General features: G+C 36.6%; 1 protein-coding gene across 3 annotated transcripts in view; it reads right to left on the bottom strand.

Moving 5' to 3' along the window:
• EML4 (EMAP like 4) overlaps positions 1 to 26,311 on the bottom strand; it is a 167,783-nt gene that overhangs the window by 17,399 nt on the left and 124,073 nt on the right. For all 3 annotated transcript variants that reach the window (XM_086744340.1, XM_086744338.1, XM_086744339.1), the window contains 11 exons: positions 18,269 to 18,392; positions 12,882 to 13,031; positions 11,372 to 11,441; positions 9,904 to 10,014; positions 8,244 to 8,339; positions 5,971 to 6,105; positions 5,594 to 5,729; positions 3,586 to 3,737; positions 1,916 to 2,041; positions 1,637 to 1,768; positions 957 to 1,024 (listed from right to left, as the gene is read on the bottom strand). In XM_086744340.1, the coding sequence (XP_086600466.1) occupies positions 957 to 1,024; positions 1,637 to 1,768; positions 1,916 to 2,041; positions 3,586 to 3,737; positions 5,594 to 5,729; positions 5,971 to 6,105; positions 8,244 to 8,339; positions 9,904 to 10,014; positions 11,372 to 11,441; positions 12,882 to 13,031; positions 18,269 to 18,392 (1,300 nt within the window). The remainder of the gene's footprint in view (positions 1 to 956; positions 1,025 to 1,636; positions 1,769 to 1,915; positions 2,042 to 3,585; positions 3,738 to 5,593; positions 5,730 to 5,970; positions 6,106 to 8,243; positions 8,340 to 9,903; positions 10,015 to 11,371; positions 11,442 to 12,881; positions 13,032 to 18,268; positions 18,393 to 26,311) is intronic.

The following is a 26,311-nucleotide window of genomic DNA, read 5'->3' as shown; positions in this document are numbered from 1 at the left end:
CTCAGCAACACACCTCTTGTGCGCAGACAGCAAAACAGGAGATCAGAAGACCTTTAGCTTTACCAGAAAACTTAGGCACTATACTGTAAAATCTACTTATCTAGCAAGACAACACAGCATAATGCCTGTTTGTTTACTTTGGGCAGCATAACTGCAGTGCCTGGATAGAAAAAACTGATTATCAGCACAGTAACAACCAAAAGTAGCCTTCTTCCACAAAGTGGATAGCGACCTCCTTTCCATGCCTTCCTGCAGGTGACCGTGCTGCACAGCACTTCTGCAAGACAGCCATGGGGAGAGTTGAGCCCTCTGTGTCCCGAAACAACCAAAGCAGGGCAGGGAGGCTGCTGCAGCAGACACATGCCTTTTATTGCTGACCCTGAGACCAGGTCTTTAGGTTGGTTCTTTGAGGCTGTTACCTGAACGAGGTAATCCTCCAGTTAATAGTATGTAAAATTCAAAACACCCAAAGCCTAAAATGCATCTGGAAAAACATGCAAAACCTCCCTGTTTTACTGAAAGCACAGAGGTGGTATTGTGTAGTATTAAACATAATGCAAAACTTGTGCTGCTCTTAAGAGTGCACAGTGAACTTTATTTGGCATTAGGAGTTGGGATTTTGTGACACCAATCCTCCAAGAAGTTTTCCGAACAAGAGATAGTAGTGGCAATCGCAGCTGACTGAGAAAAGAGCGCACTGTGACAATTTTGTTATTAATTTAAGAAAGGAAGCAAAAAGTAGCTAAAAAACCAAAACAGCCTAACAACAGTCAAATAATCCTTCTATCTTCATCTAATCAATGTAAGAAAGATCTGTCCACTTCTCCCAAGCTTTTTAGGCTACTTAACCTCAAGCAAAAAGAATAAAAAGCATGAATCCCAATATATGAGACAGGTAGTATCAAACAGTTTGCTTTAAACTTTCAGTCATCACAACTCAGTCAAAAGGTGTTTACCTGCCCGAGTGTGTTCCTATCGCAACCACTGCTCCACTGGGATGGAAGTCAGCACAGTGCCCTGGTTCCTGAATGGAGAGGCACACACATGTCATTTACCTGCCCACTTCCTTATGGTCAAACAGCTCTCCTTATGCCAAAGCTAGCCTAAAAGTCTGAGGTGAACTGACACAAGGAAAATTAATCAGTTAGCAGCATGCTTAAAATCCTCAAGACAGGTTTTCTTTTAATGTATCAGTGACATGCACTACATGACCTTCTTGAAAGTAAAAAGTCTAAATTTATGTGCAAAAAGGTACTAGGACAGAACTAGCCAAAACATGAAATGAACAATGATAGTAAGGCAGGACATCGAAAGCCAAACCCTTGCACAACTGTATCATACCCTCTTCAGATTGTTTCAATAATTGGGAAAAAAGTTAAACTGTAATAAGAACAAAGGACTAAGTTTTATTCAACTTGAATTGTCAGAATGGCATCAGATAACGGTAATCAGATTACAGTCTATACAATGTCTAACGAGGCTGGTTAAGTTTATCAAAGCTTCCGAATAGCCGTTTTTGAAGTCATAAATACAGGATTTTTGCTTCTCTTGCAATCAGATGGGACAAGGGGTTGCAGAAAACTGATGATTTTTCTTATTTTCCAGCTTTATATTTAACATTAAAGGGTTGACATACATCTAGCAGCCTGGTCCATTCCAGTGTGTGGTCCACAGAGTTCCACATACAAACTTGCCTATCTTGGGCGCATGTTAAAAATAAGTCTTTGAAAGGATGGGATGCCAGTCCCCAGAGTTCATCTGTATGTCCCTGAAAAGAACACACATACAATTTAACAATTAATAAAATAAAGACTCTCTTAAAATAACAAATAACACACCAGCAGGGAAAGCCTTTACATTTTTTTCAGTTATAATTTAAAAAAAAAAAAAAAAAAAAAAAAAAAGTTGTGCTCACCTGTACCTCTACTACGAAACCATCATTAAATGTTCCCCGCAAAACAAAGTTTCGTGAAGTACCAACTAAAAATTGATCTGCTTTTCCTTCTGCTACTGCTCTGATTGTTCCATACTGGTCAGGAACCTATGAAAAGAAATATCTGTAAAATCACATCACATCCTGATATGCACTTATTTTTGAAGGCCACAAATAGTGCACAACGACAGTACCAGAACTGTAGCTCTCCCAGTAAAAAGGAACAATCTAATAATGTATACACTAAATCAAGACTTGACCCAAAACCTACCTCATTTATTTGTTTAATACAGGCATATAAAATGACTTCACTTCAATCACAATTATGCCATTTTAATAAGTCTCAGTAGAAAAAATTACAAATTAAATTACATGGATTTTTAAGGGCCAAATACACTAAACAAATGCACTCCACAACCTTACAACTCATCTTACAAGCACAGGAATAATACATAGTTACTGTTTACTTTTCAAAACACATTGTGAAAAATAAGAAAAACCTTGTAGCACACAGTAAATACTTCCTGATTTTCTTAATACTTCCTGATTAGCCTTCAGTGAATCTTCATATGCCTTATGTCAGCAATGATTTCAAATTTTATTCAGTTTGTTTGTTGCATGCTTGAATTCTAATACACTGTTTTATTTTGTGGTGTGCATTTGTTTGTTATGTTCAGAAAATACATTAACTTTAATATTAACCACACAAGAAAGAAAATCAATGCAATCATTCAGAAAGTTGTCTGTCAGGGTTCTGGTAATATTTCTCAACATAAAAAATTAGCTTTAACATAACATTATTAACAAAAGGAAAAGAGAGACATTGATAGGAACAAAACATGTTACTTAAGCCGAAGAGTTGTATATGATAGTCAATGCTGACTTACTCTCAGTCATGTTTTCTAAAGGTCAGTATTAAATTCAAGGTAGTAACAAATTGTAGATGAAAATAAGCATATGTGTTAAGGAAAAAATGCTGCTATAAATGGACACTAGGTAAATGGAATGAACCATTATTAGAACAACTGTTTAAGAACACCACCTTCAAGAGATCATCTCATTGTCAGAAAAAAAAATCCAACTGTTTTAAAATCCATAATGTACAATTTTTTTTTCCAGTTCATCCCCATTTACCAAGCATTGCCATCTAGTCAAATAACAAAAATGTACCTATTCACTAAACTCCTGTTTAAGGATAAAGTTAAAATAAGTTCCTCAACATAGCTTATTATTCATTAATTCTTACAAAACACACATGTGTATCCTATCAATTGTTTGCCTTACATAAAAAAATTGTATTAAAATCATCAAATCCTGGTAACACTGTCTTTCTCTAGACAGAGAAGCTTAACAAAAACACAGGCAATACAAAAGAATATCCTCCAAAAACAGATGAATAAAATAAACTAAGGAAGGCCTTGAAGGGAAGAAAAACCTAAAAATTTCTGTTCAACTTAAAGGATAACTGAAACCTTGTATAGGCCCATATATGGGTTGAAAATTTAAACACTTTTACAATAAAACATCATCATCCACTTAAGAAGACAGCAACCAGAAGATAAACTAGCGATCCTCCAAAGGGTGGACAGGGCTCAATCTTGCTGATCAATACCTTGCTCAAGGCAATTTCCTTGTCACTTTTGCTTTCTTACCTCAATTTCCCTTTCAGGATTCAAATCATGATCCCACAAGATGATCTTCCGGTCTTTCCCACCTCCAGTTAGCAGCATCCCGTTCCTCATCTGACAGAGTGTGAACACACTGCCATCATGAGCTTTGATTTGTCTGCTTATCTGATATACTCCTACATGCACAAAAAGAAAATAATAAAGAACACCACTAATTTTTTCACCCGGGGCTTACAAGAAGCTGTGCCTTTTGGCAGAAGAATAAAGTAATAGTGTATCATAAATAATTAAAATTGGACTATCAGGCTATTAGTATTGCATTAGTATTGCAAACACAAGGTGGTAGTGTTTTCTTACAGGATAAAAAGATAAAACAAAGGACCTGCCTTTCTGAATAGAAACTTTTTCGAGATTGATTGCCCTACAACTTGTGAAGGCAACAACTGTTTGCAAAATGCTTTCATTTCTCTGCTATCCAAGGGAACACAGCTTTTCCAGATGCAAGAGAAACTGTCCTTTAGAGTCAATAACTATTTAGCAAGTCATTATTAGAAGATATTTAAAGTTATTTTATTTAAAGCAACTCAAAAGACTTGCTGTCTATAGTCTTATGGGAATAAAAAGCAAATTATTTATAGCAAATTTTCCAGGATGCATGAACCTAATATCTAATGCTGGATGTTGTCTCACATAAAAATAGTATAACCAGTATTTGGCATCTATCAATACAGCAGTCTACCCAAAGGGAAATATTAGGAAGAATGAAAGAGAGAGGAGAAAATTAAACAACAAAGGTAGCAAAGGAAGCCTTTTGCATCCTAGTTCTGCTTCCATGTCAAAAGAACTGCTGTAGGAAAGTATATTTACAAAAAAAAAAAAAAAAAAAAAAAAAAAAAGCTGCAAGATTCTGGTGCTCTGAAACTTGTATATTTTCAAATGGTAATCACAGAAAAAGTCTAAAACACCACCCAAATAAATACCAACTTAACTTCGCTGACTCTGCCTATGGCTCAAGTCAGTTCAAGTCAGCATGCTCTTACACTGTGCAAGAGTTTCAGATCAAGTCCTGTGACCAATCTAATGTGATAAACCAACTAAAAGATTCCATATTTAATTAAGCCAATGTAAATAAATGTTCTATTCCATATCTTTTAAGATTATACTGGGAAAAGGTTATTTTTGCACAAGAACTTCAAAATTAAACATCAGATAATTTGTTAAATTACTTTTCCGTTGCAGTTAGCTTGAAAGACAAGTAAAAGATTTACCCACAAAAACAGACTTACCATTAAAAATTTACTTTTTACATTAATGTTTTCCTGGCATACCAATGTAAACCAGAGTGTTTGAAATAGCTGCCAAATAAAATAAATTATCCTTGAATTTATAAGTTACCTTAGGGCTCAACTGTGCCAGGTCTGCATATGTTCGGTAACAAATAATTTTCCTTTCTTTTTTACAAAAGTTTTTCCCTAAAGAGTAAGTTCAACACAACTTTCAAATAAGATGGGTTTTAAAGTATATTTTACAGCCAAGACTTGAGTATCTGCTAAACCAGATACTGTTATTTGCATAACTGGTACAACTACGCATTATATTTTTTCCTTCACATACAAATCCTATTCACATCAGCTTCAACACTTAGTGGTATTCCTCTGAGACTAAGCATGGTACAACATAAGCCTTAAGAGGCAAAGTTAGTCCGCAAAATCCTCAAATTGATCCTACAACCTTTTTCAAATCTCAGGATGAAAGGAAAGCTGATTAACTGTACATTTTTTAAAAAGCAAAATACTTCAGTAAAGTAGTTTCCATTCATTTCAGGCACAGTCTCATTAATTATTGAGAAACTCCAGGTTGCTCTGAAGTCAGCAGATTCATGAGACTTGAAGGAGTTTAGTACCACCTGTTAATAACAGGAAGTCTACACCTTTACTCAGGCCTGTTTCTCTATTCCTTTTCTAAACCAATCCTGTATGTTTGTCTTCTACAGACTATCTAAAAACTGTGATTAACTATGAATGTATCCTACCTTTAGATCCTTTTCCTGGAGTAGATTCTACAGTAGTTTTGCCCCATATAAGGATTATCCCACCTGAGTCTCCAGTGAGCACATCACCATTTCCCAAAAATGCCAAACACTGAACAAATTTGGGTTTTTCATATTTCTGAAACAAAATAAGCAAAAAAAAAAAAAAAGAGGGATAACTGCTTGTTCTTTTTATGTAATTAGTATAATGTACCCTCACCCATATAACCCGCATACATAAAAGCAGAATTTAACTTTATTTTCTTTGTTTACCTCTCTGCTCAAACAGTACATGGTAACAACAGAGCAAATTTATAGAACGCCTAGGCGTTCTATAAATCAGTTGATTTAAAACTGACCTGATATCAAGACATTCTTACCCCAAATATCCCTTGCTTCCTTGATAATGAATTGCCACTCCAGGTCCAGAAAAATATATGAGATTTGCCACATGTTATTATGGTATTTGCATCAGTTGGATGGAACTCTATAGCAAGAACAACTTCATTTGTTGTCTGAAATAATAACAGAAATAATATTTATTCAGACAAGACACTAACTACTAGAAACACATGTAAAATCACAAATTTCAGAACAAAAATAGGAGGAACTAGACAGCTGCCTGTATGCTTGAAAGAATCCATAAGTGTTCTGGGCTAAATCAACTCTCTGAATGACCACACACATCATTTTATACATATTGATTTTTTACATTCTTAAGAGATCTTTATAAAACTTCACTAGAAAAGTCAAGATTTTACATTCACTTTAAAAATCACAAAAGCTTCTGCCCTCTGGAATAGCGAAAATTTCTGTCATGAAAAGTGAATTACATATAAAAGACATTTTTTTCAGGTTGAAAACTCTGCTTAGTTTCTACACAGACTAGTCTGTTATTCTGGCTAATAAAACTGTGACAGAGGCAACTGAGACAACAGTAACATAGCAGGATTATATTCACCATTCTCTTCCTCAAATTCTGTAAAAATTCCTTTGAGTTCTTTCTTCTCCTCCTTTCCTCATCATGAAGGAGGAAAAAAAGAAGCCTGCCTAACTCAAAACTCTAAAACAGAGTCCCACCACTGTATTTTTACTGTCTACATATACTGTTATTGGATTACTAACACCTTAGTGTTTCATCCTTTACCAATAGATTTTACAAAGATAACAAACTGACTGGTCATTTATCTAACTTCTATGTATATTTAAGCAAACTGTCTTTGAAGACAATCTCCTGAAGGCAGTGACTGTACAAACACATAAAAACACCAATGTATTTACTTCTATGGGATTTAAGCCCATGTGTCAAAGGAGTATATATAAAAGTGCTGCTGAAGCAGCACCTGTGGGAGTACCCTTTCCCACTTCATAATTTTTGGCTCACTTCAGGAAAACAATCATCTTATGTTTCTTTTTTTTTTTTTTGATGGCTATATTTATCAAATTATGTTTCTCATACACAGTTTCCTCCACATGAGTGGTTCTTCTATATGCACAAATCATACGGAAACTAAGGACTGAAAAATTTAATCGAGTTCAGCTGAGAAAAGGCTTCTGTTTTGCACCCTAGCTCAAGGGATGAAACTCTGCTCACTCCAAACACCACTGTCATGGAAGGTGCTTAAGATATTGCAAGATAAAGTCCTAAATCTGAATAAATACTGAAGGTCAAGCTGTCTCTGCCAAATTGTTTTAGCCAATTCCGAAACACCAAGGAACTCCCTGAAGAGTGAAAATAGTAAAAACATAATGTCAATGAAATGGGAAGTAAAAGGCATATGCCAAATAGCTTCACATTAAGGATCTGTAAGGAAATCAAAATACTGACATAGATTTGCATTAAAACTTATAGAACAGAATATAATTAGCATTGGTCAACATAATTTAAACCAAATGAGTCAAATCAACCTGATTTTGTCATCTGAAATTTCAAGTTTTGTAATCATATAGACATATATGACTACAGAGTATTCTACTTGCTGACTCATCATTAAAAATATTAAAAAATACTCAGTTTCATATCAATGTAGTATCTCCTGGCTTGATATTGCACAATGCAAAGCAAGATGTCTGAAAATATGGTCTTCAACAGCAAGTTACTATTGGCTTAGGTGTTTCCAGTGGAATCAAACGAACATTGAGCTTCTGAATTCTTCTCATCGATCAGAAAATTAGAAGATTATGAAAGAAACAGGAAAACAAACAAGATTCCATTCTACAAAAGTACTAATGAACTACAAATGAGAAGAAACACTTGTAGTGAGAAACAATGTCTGGAACTTGATTCAGACAAAAACGAAAATAAGAAATGTCTAAGAGTATTTTTTTTTTAAACAAACAACTACAGATTGAATCATCACTTCAGTTTCTTAAAAGTTCCCAGGATTAATTTTTTTAAACTAGGAAAATATTAGAGAATTGCTTTATTTGGATTGGCCCCTAGGGATGAGTAAAATGCAGTTATAAGTGTTCCGATAGTCAAAACTCTTCCAATATACAAGTTAATAATACATTTCTTTTGTGCCCTTCCACAAGCCAGTAGTATTACACAGTTGTAGTTTCCAAATATAAACAAATGTGTGTATCTCAAACTGTTATATTTATGGGATTAAAAGCACTTGTACTTCAGAATATTAACTTGTACAATAATTACCTTTATTTCTGCTATTTTTGACTTCCTCTGCAAATCCCACACAGTAAGCATATGCTCATTAGAGTCATCAATTACACACAAATGAGTACCAGAATCCTAAAGGAAAAAGAAAAAAAAGCGCTGACAAGGTATTATCATATTCCATTTAGAAACAGCGCAGAGTAGTAATTTGTAAAAGAAAAAAAAAAAAAGAAAAACCACAAAGGAAAAAATATAAATTAACCGAGTCTTTTTAAAGGAATTATAAACTTGGTATAGCTCTACTCTTAAAGATAGACATAGATTTTTGCATAATCTCACAAAAAACCAAACATGCTTCAAACAATATTCTAGGAAAGCTTTAAAAGTATCCACAAAATCTTTCCCTTTTAGTTGCTTTTTGTTGTTATCATCCTTTGCTGCTTTCTTGTTTGCAATATGATATTAGTAGCAAAGAGGTTTCTCCCTTTTATGTTCTGCAAATATTTGTGTTTCCTCAGGTCTCAGAAGACAGACACAGAGCTCCACTTGTGTTTATTTCTTAAATGTCACCACCACATATACACAACTTTACATTATCAAATTTTGTAAGCCCATCTGATTTTTTCCTCATGGAGCATTAAGTACCAGCAGTTTCATCACATAGTTGGTAAAACTGCAGAAAACTGCAGAAAAGGTAACACTTTCTGAATAAAATGATGGTTGCAGAGCAGAAAGACTAGCATCTACGCTATTAAATAACTGAAACAGCTTGCTCTGAACAATTTTACAACAAAATGGTTTAATGTTAAGTGAAACTGGACAGTGGATGAAGTGATCTCCAGACCTCCCTTCCCACTTCAGCTGTCCTGGGCATCTCCTCCTATATTAGCAAAATACACTAGACATTCTGTCTCTGCATTTTTTATTTTTTACACACATTAATTCTTGTTGGGATGCAAGCATCACAGCCTGCGTTTTCAGGAGGTCTGATACATCTCAGTGTTTTGGTGAAAACACAAAGGCAGCTTAAGATAAACATACAAATACTTTACAAAAAAAAATAAGCTCATTGCCAATTTTGAAATGAGAATGCCAATATAGCACATCTCCATTTGCTACTGATTATTTCTGATAAATTCCGTGGGCTCAGTAATAAGTCTTCTATTATTATTTTTTTCTGTGTAGAAGTAGAGGCACAAATTGAACAAACCATTCCTTAGGAAAAACCAGCACCAGATAATGTTTGTTTCTTTTTTAATTTCCTGTTGGTGGATAAAAACCTACTCCAGCTGTGCAAGCAGAAAAGTTACCCTTTCTATCAGAACTCACTAAAACTTGTATTCATGAATCTCACTAACAAACCTGGTTTTAGCATCCAAACAAAAAAAAACAAGCCTCTCACAAACAAAACCAAACCACTAAACCCAGGATGGACTTCAAATTCTAGTTAAGGCTTTTCTTGCCTGCTATTTATGCACTGTGCTAGTTTGTTATCATAGCTTTACATGTGCAATTTCCTGTTTTCCAGTTCGCTTGCTGTCAGCTGGTTTTATGAAGTACACATAAACTTTACTGACACACTTTTAACACCAAAACAGATCAGCTAGACAACCACATACAAAATCTCCAGAGATTTCGTTTCCATTTACATAGGATTGGATAAATTATTTAACGCACCAAGTAAATGCACGCGTCTTACCGCTTTTGAAAAATCCAAACACCCCACTCCACGCTCAAAAGTCCCGAGGCCAATAACCTGCAGCGTCGCTAGGCTCACAGAGTCCCATACTCTAACATGGGGCTGCAGAGGCTGTGTAAAAAAGCAATGGGACAAACCGTGTCATCAACAATGCAAGGACCATATGCAGGTGTCAAGTTTTGTTAAGCAGATACTACTTGAATTACAAGCTGCAGACCAAAATGCAGGATGACCTGTGCTAACTATGCTGTTTGATAGTATCTTGAAGCTTAAAAGGTGAGAGTCAAGACAACCTTGCTTCCTGCATCTGGGCTACAAATATGGCAGTGGTGCCATTGAGGCAAGAAATTAAGTATGGTGGCATCTGTAGTTGTGAAAATAAATCTTTGCCCACTTTAAGTAACTGAACAAATAATGGAAGAGTCATCTTGCATTTCAGACCCCAGACCTAGCAATCTTATGCAATAACTGAAAATAATGATGAAACTTCGTTATCTTTAATATATAAAGTAGAAAAAAACCAAACCAAACCAAAAACCAAACCCTGGTGCACCAAGTCCCCTAACCATCACCAACCACTAAATAAAAATCTCCATGGTTAGATTTCATACAAGTATTATCCCAAACCAGCTTAGCTTCATAAATGTAAAACATCACAAATAAAGTGGGAATTAAGTTGGCTTAAGGACAGCATTCACCATAGAATGTGTCAACAAATCATCCCACTGATAGAAAAACAAACCAACCAGCTCTAATAAGAGATTCAACAAATGTTCAGTGGAAATCATAATATCTATACAAAAAACCCCACATCAATTTCTTACAAAATCTAATAAATTAAGTTGAACATCTGAGTAAGGGTTGTATTTAAAGTGCTTCTACACCTCATAGTATCTGTCTTTTATTTGCCCCCCCTCTAACTTCATTAAAATAATCCAATTATTCAAATTCTGACAGAGTTTGCCAACAGTCTGGGACAAGAGCATTTAAACACACCTGCTCTCAAACGAGGAAGTTTGTAGGAAAGCTTGACACACCTTCCGTGAATTCTCACAGTTGGTTTCCCCTTCCATGAAGCCTTAAGACTACAGTGACCCACAGAACGGGGCACTTATTCTCCTCTGGGAGAAGACTTATTGAAAGAAATGTGACAGAAATTATGTGGCCTTATAAATCAATTACAAGCTTCACAGTTGCTTGCAGAACTAAGATTGAGTTTCCTATGTCACAGATAAAGGAGTTTATGAGCTTCTGCTCTTTTTGATGTATGGCTGAGTGCTGAGTTGCTACTGTCCTTTGCTAGAGATATAGGCTGTTACCTTAGAAACATCAAAATATCTCAGTAAAATGCAGTGCACAAAACAAACTGCAAACAGAAGGTGATGATGAGATTAAAAAAAAAAAAACCAAAACACTTTTTCCTGATTTTCAAAACAAGATACTACTGCTCAACAGCTCTATTACTTACCCTTCCATCTTTATCCACTCCAGCTAACTGTCCTGTTGCAATTCTAATTTTGTCTGGATGAACTGCAAGACTAAGACAGACAGAAATATGACTTGCTTTTGCTGTCATAGGTCTTTAAAACGGAGAGGTTTTTTGTAATTTTTTTTTTTCTTTCTCAACAGAGGCCCATGAAGACACTTGTGATCCTAACCCACTTTTAATGAGTCAGCTTGAATGTTTTTCATTAGACTATTTCATTACACACTGTACTAATGGGTCGATCAGGCTCTTGTGATGGCTTCTGGCATACAACCAGGAGTGCCAGACGAGCCACCTCCACAGGTACTCTGACAAATCTAGTTTGCACTACATCAGGAGTCCACTGTACCAAAATCTACATTGTCTCATGATGAACTTCCTACATGCAGTTATGTGCCATATTTATAAAAACGACAGCATATTTTATGCCTAAACCTAGGGAAAAAAACATCTGAAAAGTTGGCTGAGGGTTTGTGCACCCAGGAGTCAGGGATTACTGGTACTTGAAATGAGTTAGTGATGTGATTGTACTAGTGAAATACACTAGTAGTGCACTATACTGGATAAAGTAAAAATCTGCTTTTGCTTATCACACTTTGCTTCGGAACTGATGTGAAAAAAAAAAAACAGATTTCAGAGTACACATCCTCTTAGTTCTAGTGATTTTTTTTGACCAACCTTCTTACTTGCTTTCTCTGTAAAATTACAAAGGTAAAGAAAGCCATTGAAACAGGAAAAGAGGAGCAGGGGGGAGCCTGAAGAGGTCCGTCTAGTTTTTTGAATGAAAGTGAAGAACACAAGACTGACAGCATTCTTCCCACAGGAAGCAGTTACAATTATCAAAGCTCAGCCAGGAGAAGAGATGTTTAGATGGCAACTCTTCTCCATTCAGGTACAGTAGACGGCTTATGTTCACCACTACATTATATTTACTACTCTTCAGACTAACATCGTGAAGTCAGCAACTGCCTTTGCATCCACAATGATGCTAGCTTCAATTTCCCTGCTTCTCTGTTTTGTTTTGCAAACATCTTTCTGATTTCCCAGGCAGTCTTAATACTTGGATGGGGCATCTATTAAAAAATGAGAATGTTATTGCTCAGTTTTCCATTTGGTTTTCTAATTCTCCTTAAAGACTACACCTTTGCCATACTGCCTGTAAATCACTGATTTAGAAGTAGGCTGTCAACAATTTTTAATTTCTGGGACATCTATTTAGAACAATTTATGCAAAGATCCTTTTTCTAATTCCACTCTCTTAGATTGTCTGTATATCCCCTTGTGGTACATCTAAGCCAGAAATCCGAAGCTAGCTCTAGCACTGTTCATTTGTGCAGTGTTTACTACAGTGAAATCTACTGGGACTGATGAAACAGAAAATAACTACAATTATGATGACATAAATGAGTTCATACATACAGTAGGAGAGAATTAAAAAATTGCACTTCTGCATTATTACACTTATACTTACACGCAAATGTTATATACTAACCATTTAACACAGTCTGTATGACCCAAGTAGTGTCGCTGAGTTCTCTCCTCATAGTTAAATAGTACCACCACCGATGCTATAAAATACACGATTTCTCCGGTAGGAAGGAGGTAAACATTGGCTCGACAGTCTCTTCCACGATACCCATATCTATATAGGTATTTTTTTTTAAGTCAAGGTTTTCATAATCACTGTATACTATTAAAAAAAAAAACAAAACACAACTTTTTTTTTTAAATTTTTTCATAAAGGAATCCTGGAGAGCTCTCATGTCAGCAAATGCCCTTTATTTTTTTCTTCTGGAACTGTAGTACAATTTCAGTAACGCAGTTTAAAAAAAAAATAAAAAGGCAAAACAAAACAAACCCCATAAAATTGGACTTTAGGAAACCAAATCCCTTAAAAAGTGATGCTTATTGATGTTAAAAAATAAAATACATAAGGCACATTGAAGTAAAACAAATACTGTTGTCATTTTATAAAAACCTTCATGTGAAGTTTCATTAGGTAACAGCAGAACTCACTGTTATGATTTAATATTTTTTACAGGAACAGAACTCTGCATCTGCACCCTGGGCAGAGTATTACTTCCATTTGGCCTTTTAACAAAAGCGTGTGAAAATTCCTAATGTCCTTCAGAAAAACGCAAACTTCTGCACAGCAGTTGCCAAATTCAGGAAATATTTCTTTAGACTGCTTTAGAGTATTTAAAAAAAAACAAACAAAAAAAAACCTCAAAAAAACCCTGACACAGTGAAAAAATATTCTATCCAAATCTACCTAAAATATAAAAGAGATTATTTTTTTTGTAGGAAACCTGCACGACTCCTAATGACAGTCAAAAGCTTTACACGCTGCAAACCTGCCTTGGTTAGCACTGATCAAACGTTATTAGAACTCGTTATTTCTTTGAAACAGGTGCAATTTTCTTCATCTAGAATGTAGCTGCCTGCCTGTACTTCAGTTCCCAGGGTCACTATGTACAATTAACATCGTAACTAAGACTTTAACAGTAGCTCTGTAGCCTCAAAAAATACAATTTTCCTGTTATGTCCTGCTCTTCAGAGAATTTCCCACTTCAGTGCCAACCAACACATCTGCAACAGCAAGGAAAATATGGGAAATACATTAAGTAACTTTAGCTAAAGGATTCTCGCCTTAGGTTGTGGTTAATCAGGCAAATAAATGGAAGGCAAAGACCCACATGGAGAAAGTTGGATGGATGAATTTGGCCCTTTTTCACAAATGAAAGAAAGTACAGTAACCCAAGTTTGGGAGTATCTGACATCTGATGTCAGTAAACTGACATCTTCTAAGCTGATAGCCTGGCCTGTATTCTTCTTCGAAAAGGGCTACCCTTCTATCAAAAATACCACCACACTCCTTCCAATGCCACTCCCCACTCCCAAAAATCCTCCACCACACCACTTTTCCTCTTTTGTAGTCCTATCAAACCACAGGACTGCTATACCACAGGAACACTTGCAAAATTAAACACATGCTGTAACTAAACAATAGTTCAAAGAGAGACACCATTTTCAGTTGTCAATTAAATCTCTTAAGAGTACGGAAAATAAAACAGATTTATATCTTGCTGTCTTCCATTTATTACAGAAGAACACAATGGCTCTTCTGAAGCAGAGATTATTCACTGGCTTGCTTAGCAAATGGTATCAAGAGAAATGCTGATACAACACAATACTAAGGGCAGAAAAAAAGGGATGCCTGTTTCTCTTCCATCACTATTTACTTTCCCACTAAATTTTCCTCTTTCTTCTTCTTTTAAACACTGACAGAACAAAAAGAAACTCCAGAATGACCTTTTATTAAAAAAAAACAAACCAAACCAACCAGACCACTGAACTTTCAAAAACAATAGGCTTCAAACCAATGAAAATATTTTTTCTATCCTGAAGCATGAATACTATTCTAAATACCTTCTCAGAGGAGAAAGGCAGATCTTGTTAATCTGCTGTACACAATAGGGAGTGTATTGATAAGGATTAATTAAGATTGACATCTTTGAACATTTATCCTAGAAAAGTATTAACGACTTACACAAACATGCCTTTCCATAGCAGAAGTCTACTATGCAAAACTAAGGCTAAATATTTCAGCACCCACCATTGAGGCTCTGGCATTCATGAGGCTGCAAAAAAATTGTTACCTTTTCTCAGTTCACTCCTTTCCTTTACTTCTCCTACATACTAAAGCACTGAAGAACTGCTGCATTTTCTAGGAGCATGTAAAGGAACAACCTGTTCTGTGGAAGAAATTTTTTTGCTTTCTTCATTCTCCATCCCAGGCTATCTTGAGAGAAAATTAGAAGGGTTATTGCTCCACAGCAGTTCTTTCCTTCTCCACACACAAAGTAGCATATGTGTTAACACAATAATTGACTGACTGTCTCTACAGAAAAAGGGGTTACACAATTTTGATGATTGATTTCCACTAAATTCCAATGTTAATCCTTAAACGAGACTGATGTTTCAACTCGGGAAATTCAGAGGTAGTCATCTTCATATCGTGAATGTTTCTCACCAATTACGAGGACTGTTTTGTCACAATATTTTATATTCTTAAGACCTTTTAGTTTGGGGATTTTTTTTTTTTTAATTGGCTAAGAATAGCCATGGCCTTCATGAAAAGTGATCCTCTGTACACCAGAATTCAACTGTATATTTACCGCTGGCTTCAATTATTCTTAGAAAGAAGAGCACCAGTGCTAAAAATAATCTTCTAAAACAGAGTCAGAAATACCCTCTAGAAACTGAGCTACTATACATTGGGAGAAGGAGTCTGTCAACAACAGCACTGACAGTGACCTCTGTAGCTACTAAATAAGCCTATTTCACTGTTACTAGGAATACCAGATATGCTTTAATCAGTTCTGACATGCAGTAGGAAAGACTGTGCTACAAAGCAGGGATACCTAAACAAAATTATTAGATTTAAATGAAATCATACAGGAACCAGGCACAGTCATGAGCTCAGACTTCCCCATGAGCTACCTTATCTTGCCAAGCAGCTTAGGTATTTCCTCAATTGACAGTAATCTGCAGGGCAGACAAAAGCTAAGCATGTTCTGTTGAATCTACAGTACTGAGTACCAGCAGTTGAATACACCGGCAGGACACAGTTCATCTAAAAAGGACACCCTCCCCCCAAACCAACCAACCAACAAAAACCCGCAAAACATACCAAAAAAAAAACCATACCAAGAACCATTCTTTCTTGCCTTGTTCATCATTGATCAGCATATTCCAAAACAGTAATATAAAAGGAAACACAATTATAAACAATCGTCCAGAAGGCAGGAGAATCAAAGGCATTCAAACCAAAACTTATAGATTGAAAAACTCAAAACTCAATTGAACTTTCAGTTGAAAAACACTGACATTACTAAAATATCCTCTGAATCACTGTCTTCGTGTCTTTTTAATAAGGTGTAGAGACTTCAGTCTGCCATCACATTTTGAAGTAATGGTTGGCTTTTAGATTTCTTCCCCTTGCTAAACCCGTGCATGAAGTACGATCTCCTGCTGCTGTATCTTCCGGTCTCCAGTCTTTCTGTCTCCAAAACTGAACAGCAATGTTGTGCAATTTCATAGAGATCAATTATTAAGCCCTCATAAATTTTACTGCCTTTTCCTCAGTGCTTTCTTCACCACTAGAGTATCCAAAGGATACTCTACACTCATAAACATACTAGTCTGATTTAGGATGACATTTCCTTAAAAAGATTCAAAAAACATATGGACAATCTGTTTAGACTACATTTATTTCACTTCAATTAGCCCTCAGCATGAAATTAGTTTAACCTGAACTTAAGGTCCTTGAACATTAAATAAATGTGTCCACACTGGGATTTGCACCTACTTAACTGAGGGTGTGATTTCATGATCAGTTTTCATCAGTCCAAACTCCTCATTGCTGCTGAAAAAGCAGATCTGACCTTCCTCCAGTATGTCAGTTTTAGCCCTTGCATGTTTGTGGGGCAAATCAAATTAATGACTCAATCCTGATGAAAGTTAACTCCACATAAAAAAAAAGATTATATTTCAGACAGAAATTACCCAATTCCCTCCATAGTCATATGAGTGCCAGCATCAGCACCCAGGAGCTGATGCTGTAAGAAAGCTGGGCACCACAGCTTTGCAAAGCATTAATTAAGAGCTCTGTTTTCCTTCCAGTCAGACTTTTAATCCAAAACTGTCCTCCTTTATAGAATCATATAATGGTTAGGGTTGAAAGGGACCTTCAAATGTCATCTAGTCCAATTATGGTCTAAGGTTCCACAGTCTCACTGAAAAGTTCAGAGGACATGAGCTCCACAGCTGCTCTTCAAAACCAAGTACCCAACATTGTATGTTTCACACATATATTGGTTAATAAAATCAGGAAAAATAATAGAGAAATCCTCTTTCCTAAAGTGAGCAACAAGGAGTGGCTTAAAATATATGTACACCTTAGTCATTAACGGATATTCTGAGAGAGGTATGGACAGCCTTTGTCTGTACATATCCTGACATATGACAGTGTATCATCAACATTCCTAAAAATCTTCCTGCTTTCCACAACATCAGAAGGATCAAACTTGAGATTATTACACGAACTCAAGTGCTGTCTAGACATGTTATTTTACTGAAATACTAAGAAACTTACTTATACAATCACAGCTTACTGGAAGAATCTGAAGTAACAGGGGGTGTGACAGGAAGGAAGACCCAAACGTGTGCAGAAACACGTCTCTTGCAATGAACTTGAAGTCTGATCTATTGAGCCTAGAGAATTGTTGTCAGACACACATGAACTAATGCCATTCTTTACATGATAAATGTATTTAATGCATACTATTCCCCAAGAAGTGAACCCCTTCGCTTCGGAGCTGAAACACTGAAGCAGTGCAAAGAGCCTTGTGGACAGCTGCTTCTGCAATCCTCGCTCCATAGGTAAGGACGACAAGAAATTCTGGATCTTATCCAAGATTGTTCATAACTCTAAAACTTCCTAAAAATGAACAACGATTGAAAAGTAACAAAGTTCCTGAATTCAAAGCCTACATTAATATAGTGGGGGGGATTTTTCAAACTCACTCACTGTCTGGAGATGCTTACTTTCACACTAAAAATAAAAATGCAATTAGTTTCAACAGCAAAACAAAGTACAGTTTTCCTGCGCCCACATATTTTGCAGCTTAAAGCCATACTACAAAGTAAGCCACAAACCATTTCAATTGTTATATTAAACTGAACCTTTTTTCCCCACTTTTAAGTACTCTTTTTAAGTACAGAAAAGAAACAAGACCAGATTCCAAAGTGGGGGGAAAAAAAAGGCAAGATAAGACAAAAAAAGGAACCGCAAGTAGTTACTGACATCAAGGATACACCCACTCCAGTTTTAACTTTTCAGGAGGCAGCTCTGTCCTAATATCATCATAGTTTTCTACATCAGAAGGAATGAACATTGTGATTGGTCGACCTCGCATGAACATCTTGATATATTCTCCCTCTGTTGAAACAAAAAAAAAGCTTATTAATCATATGGCAAGCTTACACAATAAATAAGCACAAAACAAACCAGTAATAAGCACAGGGATGCAAACAACACTTGTGATATAACAATTATTTTTGAAATGCAAGATTGGTGAAGACCCAGATTTTTTTTTTTTTAACAGAACACTTAAATGCGCGCACACACACACACACGCAGTAAGCGTTAGTCGAATTTGAGATAGAACAAAATGAGCACATAACATATTAGACATGCAAATTAAATAACAAAGGGAAATTTCAAATTAAAATCTGAAACTGAATAAATTTAGTAGTCATAGAATCACAGGATAAGATATTTCAGGTTGAAGGGGACCTCAGGAAGTCTTTAAGTCCAACCTCTGGCTCAAAGCAGGCTCAGTCACGAGGTCAGACTAGGTTGCTCAGGGTTTTGTCTAGTCCAGTCTTGAAAATCTCCAACAATGGAGACCCCAAAACTTCTTGGCACTTGGCTATCCGACAGGATTCCCAGAGCCTTTCCCACAGACCTATTCCCTGCAGCACCTCTGTACCTCTGCCAAGGGCTCTTCTTTCGTGCAGGACTGGTCATCTGTCCTTGCTTAGTTTGGTGAGGTTCCTCCAGGCCCATTCCTCTAACCTGCCCAGGTACCCCTAGGTGGCTGCTTTACCCTCCGGCATATCAACTAGACACCCTGGTCTGCTGTCACCTACAACACTGTACTGTATTGCCTGCTCCAGGTGATTGCTAAAGATGTTAAACAGGACAGGTCCAGGACAGACTCCATTTGCAGCAGCTAGAGTATGACCCATTAACCACGACCCTCTGAGGCCGACCATCCAACTGGTTCTTTTACCCACCTAGCTGCCCACCCATCCAAACCATTATGGCCCAGCTAAGACCAAAGGATACTGCAGGAAAAAGTGTCAAAAGCTTTGCTGAGGAATATAATCTTAAATTATATATAATCACAAACTAATACACTAACCTGAACTATTATTTTATTGAAATCATTCAAATTTCATGCTATTGCATAATATCCTAAATAACAGAAAGAAACAACAGCTCCTAGTGACTCCAGCTGTATCACTGTCTATAGCTGTGACAAAATACATGCATTTCTCTGCTGGGGCATCTGAGCACTTTATAAGCCTTTAGGAGTTCAAGAAACATAAGATTATTTTCCACCAAAGAAAGCTAATCACAGAGTAGCCAAGTGACTTGGTCAAAGACATTAGCTAGTTATTGGAGGGTAAGTCATTAGCATCTAAGGGATACACAATTGCAACCAGTATATTAGGTGTCCTCCACACTACAACAATAATGATTTTCTAACTTCAGAAAACCAGAAGAGCCCTTTGAGGCTTTTAAAAGCCATTACACCCTACCCACACAGTAAAATCAGCACTGTAGTGCTGTTTAAATATGGTTAAATCAGGCTTCAAATCCACAGGAATTAATGCCAGCCTCTAGTGCTGCTGACACAGGAGTTTCATTTGAAAAGCACTGATGACAAACACACAAGTATTTCACTAATTTTGCATGAATGAAATGGTAACTTTTTATCACTCTTCAACTTCTTTAGTCATTAATATCCAATTGTTAACGTAACAAATACCTCAAATGCAAAGTAATATAATATTCTGTTGTGAATCTGGAGCTCTGATATTTTTATGAGTAGGGATTTGAAAATCATAGCAGACAGAGGGAACTCAGAGTTTAAAACCAAAATGTAAATAGTTGAGTAGGACTGGAGCAGAAGAATAGCTGTGAATTAGTAATACAGTACTAAGAAATCTCTAATCGCATTTGATGCAACCAATATTGAGGTCTAAAATTAAGATCTTTAAACAATTACATTTTTATTTCTTTCAAAAGAAAAACATGAGACAGACTTCCTGTAAATAATCAGTGAATGCTTGTAAGTATTTCCCCAATTAAGTGTAAGATTATTACTCAGACTGCATGAATGTGCAATCTACGTTTTGCATTCCATAAAACATCTAAAATTGAAATTGTGAGAAACTCAGACTTAATCCCACAGAATTATAATTTAACAGCTCAAATCAAACATGGAGATCTAAAAAAGCCAAAAGAAAGCAGATAATTTCAGTGACAGCAGAAGCAACATAGACTCCAAAATAGTCTTTTGCTTACAGAAACGTTTCAGAAGATGCAAAGATCAAGAAATAATCAAAGCTGTGAGCAAGATTAGCCTTAAAACAAGGTCTCTACCATTCTCTGAATTTTATATAACCCTACTATACAGACTGTAGAAACATATTCTGTCTTACTGCAGTCAGAAAAGAATGAGAGAGGAAAAACTTGTAACTATTTTTATGCACCAGAGATATAAAGCAGTCTCGCAAAAATTTTGGAAATTAGTTCTTGACACTCAAGGCCCTTCTTCTGCAGCTAGACAAGACAAGAAGATTGACAATCAGTTTAACAAAAAAAATCTGGTAAATATTCTAGGTTATTTTAAAAAAGTATTTCTGATCATAGAGGATTTTATCAGAGTTGTGTGAAATTCTGTGGAATACCACCCCAGCTCTGAAAACACTGGAAAGCACTAGCTTTGAATACAGCCGATGATCCTAGCACATGCCAGTGACTTGGACAGCAGCGACACACATAGTAAAAAAATCTATGGTGACAAAATCGTATAATATATTCAGTAACTCCTAGCCAGAGAAAGAACTACCCATGAGCTTGTGTGGTTTTAACACCACTTGTCACAGCATTGCTCAAACTTAGCTAGGTCAATGAATCCATGTACCCAAACATAAGCTAGTTAAAAGTATTCTACTACGTGTCTGATATTCACTTTGAAGATTTCATAACACATGTGGCTTAATTTGTCAAAAATTTTTGTTTTTCCTCTTAACACACTGTAGTTTGACTTCTTGATGCTTTTAAAAATTGTTTGATGAAACAAATCACAGTTTATAAAATTTACCAAGTTCCCAGACTTAAAAGATACGATTGGTGTGATTCCTTTTCCACTTTTAGTGTGCTCAAGTCAACCTTCGAAAACCAATAATTCATTTTACTTGAATTTTGTGTCCCTTTAGACTCTGACAGTAGGTTTACTCTGCACTGGAGGCAAGAGATGGTAATTTTCCTATGACAGTTCATATACAACTTGGAAGTTAGTGCAAAAAAGCCACAGGCTCAAAAAATAATTCCTGAACAGAAATCATAACAATTAAGTAATGTAAAACTAACAGATGCATAAAGGTTTTTCCTTATTTAGAATATTAATATAATGAAAGTTGACCCATTTAAATCCAGTATTAAAGGGACAAATAGAGATGAAAAACAGTTGTCCCGCTTCTTTCTAAGAACAAATACAACCCCTTTAAACAAAAACCCTGTGAGTCCATCCACTGACAACAGTAGAAAACTTGCCTCAGATCAAATATCAAAGAACAAATAACTTCCCAGTAGCTAAATTAGAAACAATAGTTATTTTACCAAATGTGCATTGCTTAATTGCACTGCTGAGAAAAGCTAAAGATTGGTGTTGTCAATATAGTTTTACATAAATGTTTAGATAATTATTCCAAACTATCAACAGATCTGATTTTTCCACTAAATTATTTTTTATAGTGTGTAGTTTACAGAGATTAAACAATACTGGCTAAAACCAAGACTAACGTATTAACAATGACCTTCCTTTTAAAATCAACCTCCTACAACTTAAAATACAGCGTAGCCTGAGGGTATTTAGAAAAGGCCACTCACTTGTGCAAGTTAAATTCTTGATTTAACACTGAGCTTGGTACTTCTGTTTCCACAAGATCAGTGCAAAATGACACCACAAATTTAGGATCAAATTTCTCATCACTGCTTAGAACAGCGGAGACAAGCTGCAATTGAAATTCACATGGATGGAGGCAGTTGCACCTCTGGGACTCTGAAGATGAGAGAGATGTAGAGTTCAAGAGGAATTCAGTCAGGTCTTTGGCCAGAAGAGAAGAGGCTCTCCTGGATCTCAGGAAAAAGATTATCTGCAGGGCATTCAGATACAAATTAGTTTCCTGAACTTCTCTATTAAAGAAAGAACATTTTTTGCTTTTATTAGCTATCTGCATGTTATTCAATATTACCTTTGAAGATACATATTTAACACACTTGTTCGAGAGACATAGGCTAGGTATAACTTGATTAAGCCTCTCCCTACAGAAGACGAAAGATTAAAAAAAAAAAAAAAAAAAAGACAACCCACTGAAAGATTTTTGTCTAAGACAGTAAATTTCCTTTCATCAGAAGAACCTGTAGGGCAGATATAATATTAATGTAAAAATCTTTTGAAATAGTAGAGAGGATGGCAGCATATCAACAAAACCATTCTCAAAGAGCAGCTAATTGCCTAAGGCCAAATTCTTGTAAATGCAAGTTAAGAAAACCAGTGATTTAACTCTTTCACAACATACTAGCTCAAATGAATAATCAAGAGTATTAGGCTACCTGTTCTTTTCCTGCATTCTCACTATTTCCAGGTACAAAGCAGTATATCAAGACTTCTTTTTTCCCCTCACTTGATCAAAATCAGAAGTTTTTAAGAGAGTGGGGAACCTTTCCCCCCAACAAACAAAAAATCCTCGACAATTCTGGTATCTACCAGTCTGAAAACAGTAGCTATGAAAGTAAAAATTCTCTATGCCATATAAAGACATGTTCAGGCCCTACTACTGTGCAAAAGCATTTGAGGCAGGGGAGGGAACAGGACAGGAGGGGATATCTGAAAGGACCTTAGCACTTGCTAAGTTAATAAATCTGCAACTGCAGATATGCTATAAATCCTTTCAAATATGGATCAAACCAACCTAAAAGTACGGTTGAAGCTCTGTAGATAGCACAGGTGCTGTGGATTATCCATGCCACACGAAAAGGAACAGCCCAGGCCCAGGGTTGCTACAAAAGGCAGCATCACATTGGTGCAGCACTCTGGCTTCAGGGGCCAGCTCTTCACTGGGAACAGCTGTAGCTGCTTTTGTGCAGCTTTGAGCTCAGATTCATAGCCCTTGCCAGACTCTGCTTGGCTCCACAACAATTCACTTCTGGAGCCTCAACAATCTCTTTGCACAAGTGCCAGGGGACACAGGACCAGCACTCCCAATTTTTACTCTCAGGATCAGCTCAGGGTTATTAGTCTCACATGGGAGTGCTCTGGCTGTGCTGGGTCCAAGCAAACTCCATGCAGGTCTCAGCTCTCTGTGGGATCCTCAGAGGTCTGGAGAAATTATTAACTCAGCCCCAAAGACGCAGAAACACTTGATCTGACTCAATTGTGCCTCCAGTCAGCTGAAGGGACACAAAGCAGCACTCAGGGAGAGTGACAAAGACAGAGCCCAGCCCCTCTAAAGATGCATTTGAGTGTGGATCAGCCACGAGGCTCTGCAAACCCATGTCATGAGCTGGAGGAACATCACAGCTGAGTCCAGACTACCTCTGCTGCACTGACGCACAACATGCCCTGCTGTGCTGTCTCCACCTGCATCACTCCAGTTTTCACTGGATCAGGGTACTGCAGCACTTGCATTGGACAGCAGAGACTTAGCTATCACTGGATACACACAAACACACTCTACTGATTTTGGAATACCATCCAAAAACCTCCTCCTAATAGTTTGGAACCTCAACTTCCAAGAATCAATAAAGCCTGGCCAGGTGAGAGCATGGCTGTTACCTTCAGCACAGGTCTGCACATCTGCTGTCTGAAAGTGCATCAGGTGAGCATGAAAACAGCTATCACGCCCTTCCTCCTCACAGCCTACATTCTGCACAAGTGAAAATATCTAGCTATTTAGCTGTCTTTTTGAGTGATAAGGTCTGGCTCCACACCACCACAAAATTTACCTTTTATGACTGTGGATGGCTATAACTGCATGCAGTGTTACAGAGGAGAACTTACCAGGGTTTTGATGTATTAACATTTTCCATAAGGCTGCGTATCTCTGTTAGAATTACTTCTGATATATCCTGGGTTTGCATTTGTGTTTTCATAATAAGTGAGTGAGTCAATTTTCATGTGATTAACCAGCATGTTAGAGCCCTTTTCCTCACCATTTAATTCTGGCAGACAGCCTGTTTACAGCTAAAACATTGCTAGCAACTCCTGCATGTGTGATCTTGCACTTTGAGTAATTTAATTTTGTCTTATAGTACTCCTGGTCTCAAGAACATCTAGGTCTTACTGTTTTAAAATCTCAGCTTCCACTGTATTATTTTGGTATCTCAGCTTCATGTCATCGGGGAAATTTCATCAGTCCTTCTACTTTCCCGTGTTAAGTTCATTAGTGTAAACACTAAGCCAAATAAGTCCCAGCAGGCTGCAGGCAGATTTTAGCAACCAGAGTATCTACTGTGGGTTCTTTGAAAGTTTTTAGACTGCTAGAGAAGAGAGGAATAAATACATCTGTGAAACAAGGTGCTGCTACTCAGAGGGAACCCTAGAAAGCTGCCTGATCTGCAAGGAAACAAGTGCATCTTCTTCACTGACGAATCACTGTAAGCCAGCGTACTTACTCTGCATGCAAGGAAACTGCTGGTAAGGCACACAACACCAAGAACTCAGGACTAAAACTACAGGCAAATAAAAAATTGTAGACAAACAGTAGACAGCAGCTGAAAATTTTCTACCAGATTTTCTCCTTGTATCAAAAGGAGATCCTCATTAACATAAATAAGCTTTTAATCATCACACCTTATACAAGAAAAAAAAAAAAAACAAAACAAAAAAGAAAAAGCAGCACAAAGGTAACAGCAAACAATGCCCATTAATTTGCTCTTGGAAGAAAGTTTAAAACCCATCAATTTAAGGAAAGTAAGCTGGAAGGTAAGACGAATGAAAAACACTGCAGGTGATAACAGACAACAAAGATATGACAATACAAACCATCTGAAAGTCTGAAATTAGTGATTCCATGAAGTCAGCATAGAAACACTGACACAATGTCACTTAAGTAATTTATTACCTTCCATCGATCATATTCTTAGGGAAATATGGAAAGTTTTCAGAGGAAAATAATAAAAATAATAGGAACTGAAAGGAGGAGGAAAAAAAAAGATCAAAGAAGTCTTTGTAGATTAACTCAGAAGTATCTACAGGGAAGAGCAATTCAGGAGACATGAAAGCTACTGTTTAGATCCTTCAGAAATTTGAAGACAGTGACATAACAAAACCAAGATCGTCCTGGTTTCCAAAAAAACATGTCTCAAAATGAAATCATCAAGGAACACACAGTAGTTTCCTAGAAGCATGTGAGAAGCCCTCATCCTCAATTACTGATTTCTTCAACATAACTGGACAAAATACTAGAAGAACATATTTTATATCACAGTATGCCTCATTATTTAGACAGACGCTGAGGTAGCCTGGCAATTCTGTGCTGTAAATAACTGCTCTTCAGTTAGCAAGTGTATGCGTAATGGGAAGTCTAATGGGCATACAGTAGATTTTATAGATATACACACACACACACACTCACACAGAGCAGGTAACAGTGAATAAATAACAAAATTATGTTTGTCTACATGTTTATAAGTTTAATTCTTAAGGAATCATTAAAATAATCTTATCTTGCACATTATTAGTGACTATTTTTCAAAAGGTCCTGGCTCATCTAGTTTGAAAGAGGAACACGGGGCACCAAAACCCCCAGCTCAGTTCTACTTGTGTTTAGCATCTGAATCTTACCCCTAAAGTGAATTACAAGCAAATAAAAAACCCCAAGGCTCCAACTAGCTTGGCCAAGCCGAACTCTCTAATAATATACAATAAGCTACCACATCCAGAGTACATTTATTAATCTGTCTTCACCTTCTAGTTGCTTGACCAGTGAAATTATGCTTTTTAATACTACAAATAGCTTCTTTCCCACAAGCTTTCTGCTTTCAGGCCTGTGTCCAAG

This window comes from Chlamydotis macqueenii, chromosome 3 (genome assembly GCF_036417535.1).
Source record: "Chlamydotis macqueenii isolate bChlMac1 chromosome 3, bChlMac1.mat, whole genome shotgun sequence".
NCBI lineage: Eukaryota > Metazoa > Chordata > Aves > Otidiformes > Otididae > Chlamydotis > Chlamydotis macqueenii.
Note: the sequence above shows the minus strand (reverse complement) of the source record. Positions and strands in the feature narration are given on the sequence as shown.